At 37.9% G+C, this 4,101-nt stretch overlaps 1 protein-coding gene across 2 annotated transcripts in view; it reads right to left on the bottom strand.

Moving 5' to 3' along the window:
* LOC107675887 (E3 ubiquitin-protein ligase RNF185-like) overlaps positions 1 to 2,925 on the bottom strand; it is an 8,776-nt gene extending 5,851 nt beyond the window's left edge. For both annotated transcript variants that reach the window (XM_016470388.1, XM_016470389.1), the window contains exons 1-4: positions 2,722 to 2,925; positions 2,622 to 2,640; positions 2,425 to 2,537; positions 1,081 to 1,135 (exon numbers count right to left, since the gene is read on the bottom strand). In XM_016470388.1, the coding sequence (XP_016325874.1) occupies positions 1,081 to 1,135; positions 2,425 to 2,537; positions 2,622 to 2,640; positions 2,722 to 2,861 (327 nt within the window). In that variant the 5' untranslated portion in view covers positions 2,862 to 2,925. The remainder of the gene's footprint in view (positions 1 to 1,080; positions 1,136 to 2,424; positions 2,538 to 2,621; positions 2,641 to 2,721) is intronic.
* Positions 2,926 to 4,101: the final 1,176 nt, after the last annotated feature.

Raw genomic sequence — 4,101 nt, 5'->3', positions numbered from 1 at the left:
AATCAGCATATTAGAATGATTTCTGAAGATCATGTGACACTGAAGACTGGAGTAATGATGCTGAAAATACACATCACAGAAATAAATGACAGTTTAACACATATTCACATACACAACAGCTGTTTTACATTCTAATAATATTTCACAATTTTTACAGTATTTTGATCAAATAAATGCAGAAGAGACGTCTTTAAAACACATGACACTTTTGACTGGAAGTGTACACTACAGAACCAGCGTTCTCATGATAAACAATCATTATGCAAGACCTCCAGGAGTTGAGCGAGAGCAGAATGTGATGCAATATTAATGGTCAGATGTTGTCATCCACAGATGAGTCCACAGAGACGGCATTAATAAGCCCCGGCGGGACGCTCGTTTGACTAATGAATTACCCTCAGGCTGGCACTGCAGCAAGCGCCGTCATCCACACAACCGTTTCATCACAAACCTCATTTGTAGCATTGCAAACGCTTCTATGAGCTTTGATGGTACAGTATATATATTACACACAAAAAATAAAATGGTGTAGAAACAATTTCCACTCAGAAATGTGACAGAAAATCACAAAGAAACTGACCCTGGAGCACAAAAGCAGTCTTAAGTCGCTGGGGTATATTTGTAGCAATAGCCAACAATACATTGTATGGGTCAAAATTATACATTTTTCTTTTATGCCAAAAATCATTAGGATATTAAGTAAAGATCATGTTCCATGAAGATATTTTGTAAACTTCCTACCGTGAATATATCAAAACTTCATTTTTGATTAGTAATATGCATTGCTAAGAACTTAATTTGAACAACTTTAAAGATGATTTTCTCAATATTTAGATTTTTTTGCACCCTCAGATTCCAGATTTTCAAATATTGTCCGATCCTAACAAACCATACATCAATGGAAAGCTTATTTATTCAGCTTTCAGATGATGCATACATCTCAATTTCACAAAATTGACCCTTATGACTGGTTTTGTGCTGCAGGGTCACACATATATTTTACAGAGCACCTGCTGGAGCTTATAAAACATGTAAAGCCTTCAAAATAAAAGAAATAATGACTGTGTAAGAGAAACTCACGCCTCGGTTCTCTGGCTCTGGACGCTGTCCTTGCGGTCGTGGAGGAGTTCTCTCTCTGAAATCATAACGCAGAATTACTTTGTGTTGTATATTTCAATCAATGAAGTACTGGTGTGTAGATATCACAGGTTAAGTCACATTTATTAATTTAGCGCTTTATACAATACAGACTGATTCAAAGCAGCTTCGCAGAGGACAAAAAGAATGTTAATGTTGCAAAATTCATCAGCTATGAAACAACAATAGAGTTATTATTCAGATCAATTCATGATCAGTCAATGTTGATTCAGTTTAGTTCAATAACATTTTAGTATGATTGGGATACTATTACAGTTTTTATATTTTAATTTAAATTTTAGTTAAAGTTATAGTAATTTCGCTGAGTGTTTATTTAAAATATATGTCTGTATAGTATTTATTTCAGTTTTAGTTATTTTAGTACATCAAGTAAAACTAAATGAAAATGTGAATTGTTGCCTTGGCAACTAGCTGAAATAAAAAAGTAAAAAAAAAAAAAGGTTTATTTCTTTCAAGCAACAAAAGTGCTTTTTTACTTTTAATCTTAATCTTTTCATTTTAATCTCAGTTGCAGGATTAGTTAACTATAATAACCCTAAACTAAGCGGAAAAAGTGTAACAAAAGATTACAAAAGATTTCTATTTTGAATAAATGCTGTTCTTTTTAACTCTTTATTCATCAAAGAATCCTGTAAAAAAATCAAAAGTTCCAAAAAAAAAAAAAATGAAGTAGCAAAATGTTTCCAGCACTTATAATAAATCAGCATATAAGAATGATTTCTGAAGATCATGTGACACTGAAGACTGGAGTAATGATGCTGAAAATACAGCTGCGCATCACAGAAATACATTACAGTTTAACAGAGATTCACATAGAACACAGCTGTTTTAGATTCTAATAATATTTCACAATTTTTACTGTATTTCTGATTAAATAAATGCACACACATATATACACATCACCTGTTAAGTGAAAATGTACATTATTAGTTTTTGATACTTTTGATACTAGCTTTTATTTTGAAGTCGTAGTCGCGAGTGTGTTTAAAGCAAAGACAGAAGAGGTTCAGACGCACATGATTAAGATTCACGGCTAACAGGAATCTTATCAAGCACCTGAGAACGTTTAAAGGTCAAAACACTGATTTAACGTCATGCCATCCGTTTTATTTGAATTTGTGTCGGATATTTCTTTGGTACATTTGTATTTGATTTGATGTATGTTTAGTTCCTCTTCTATGCAAGCTCTTCCGCGTCATTTAACGATGATCTACAGCTCTCGCGTGATTTATAGTCATGTTTATAAGCTCAAATATCACCCTGCACCTGGGGTCTTGTTGTGCGGTGCTGCCTCTGCCGTACAGCGGGATCACTTTATCTCGACTGATGCCGGCCTTACAAACGGGACACACCTGTCTGTTCGGCCTGGTTTCCAGCCACTGCAAACACACAGAGAGAGACACGGTTAAGTGAATCATACAACGGTCACGTCACGTGATCTCGAGCGATTACTGAACACTCACCTGATGCAAACACGGCCAGCTAGGAGGAGACGGGAGAGAGAAAACAGAGCAGTTATTACCCAGCACTTCACGAGACTTACGTGAGTCGATCAGGTCTCACCAGAAGAGATGTCCGCACAGACTGATGACGGCGTCTTTGGACGTGTCCAGACAGATGTTGCACTCAAACGTGCTGTCCTGAGCGCCGCTGCCGTTCTCTCCGTTCTCTGCTGATGACGCTGAACTCTCTGCGCTGGCCATTCTGCATTCACCTCGAACAGCTCAGCGTCTGCAAAACCTGCACAGAAACACAGCAAAAACTCACAGTCCTCTGCACAATCTGACTTTGCTGCAGCCTGGAACTGAACTGCTGGTTTCTCCCAAGGTTTCTTCTCCATTCTGTCACCGATGGAGTTTTGGTTCCTTGCTTAGTTGGGGACACTTAATATCCAGCAGAGTATATTACCAGAATAGAATGATTCTATTCATACAGATCACTGGGTTTACACACACATATACATATACATATATACACTACCGGTCAAAAGTTTGGGATCAGAACCGGATTCTTTGATGAATAAAAAAGTTAAAAAGAACAGCATTTATTCAAAATAGAAATCCTATGTAATATGAGTCACACTCATAAACATAGCCACGTGTTCAGAGCATCTGTATGTGTGTGTTTCAGTTTGTTCCTGTTGAAGAGTGACCTGCAGTGGAGTGAAGATGCAGCAGATATCCTGGGACAGGGTGGCAGCGGCACCATCATCTACAGAGCCAAATACAGAGGCCATCCGGTGGCCATTAAACGCTTCCACTTCAAGAAATGCAAACAGCAGTCGCTCAACAGCAGCACAGGTACGTCACGCTCCTCTACTGCCCCTGCACTTCCTCCCAAACCAGCCTCTGTTATCTTTATCTCGCCGTGCTGGATCCGCTCGATGAGTGATCGGAGAGTCAGAGGCGATCGGCCGGTGTTCCTGCAGGCACATGTAAGGTCAGAGGTCAAAGCGCTGTCGTTCTACTCAAGTCTCGCAGAGGCTCTGACTGATGGAATTTCCTGTTAACAGAGAAACGTTAATCCTTGCTGGATTTCTCCCGCTGTGTGTCTTTCTCCGATCCAAAACCTACTGAGCTGCAGAATTTAATGAGACTTGTGTTAAAATTAATTCAAGGGAAATTCTCTGAACACATGTTATCATCTTACACAGTTTTGCTTCTTGTAAGTCAAAAATTATGGTGTTATACCAAAAAAAAAATATAGCCATTGCCAAAGCAACCAGTGGGACGAAAGTCATGAATTCTGTGCTTTCAAATACATTTAAAATACTTTACTATAAAATATTTCACGCATGGATACCGGCAGCGCTTCACAAGCTAGTGTCGCCCTGCACATGCTTTTGAAAGACATAATAATAATGTTTATTATTATTGCTATTATTGTTATTTATCTGTTCGCAAAAGGACAAAATAATTTTTATTGACTGTAGTATAGACTATA

Source organism: Sinocyclocheilus anshuiensis, unplaced genomic scaffold, assembly GCF_001515605.1.
Source record: "Sinocyclocheilus anshuiensis isolate Anshui unplaced genomic scaffold, SAMN03320099.WGS_v1.1 scaffold2662, whole genome shotgun sequence".
In the NCBI taxonomy this organism is placed as follows: Eukaryota; Metazoa; Chordata; class Actinopteri; order Cypriniformes; family Cyprinidae; genus Sinocyclocheilus; species Sinocyclocheilus anshuiensis.
The sequence above is the reverse complement of the archived record's forward strand: the minus strand, read 5'-3'. Positions and strand labels throughout refer to the sequence as shown.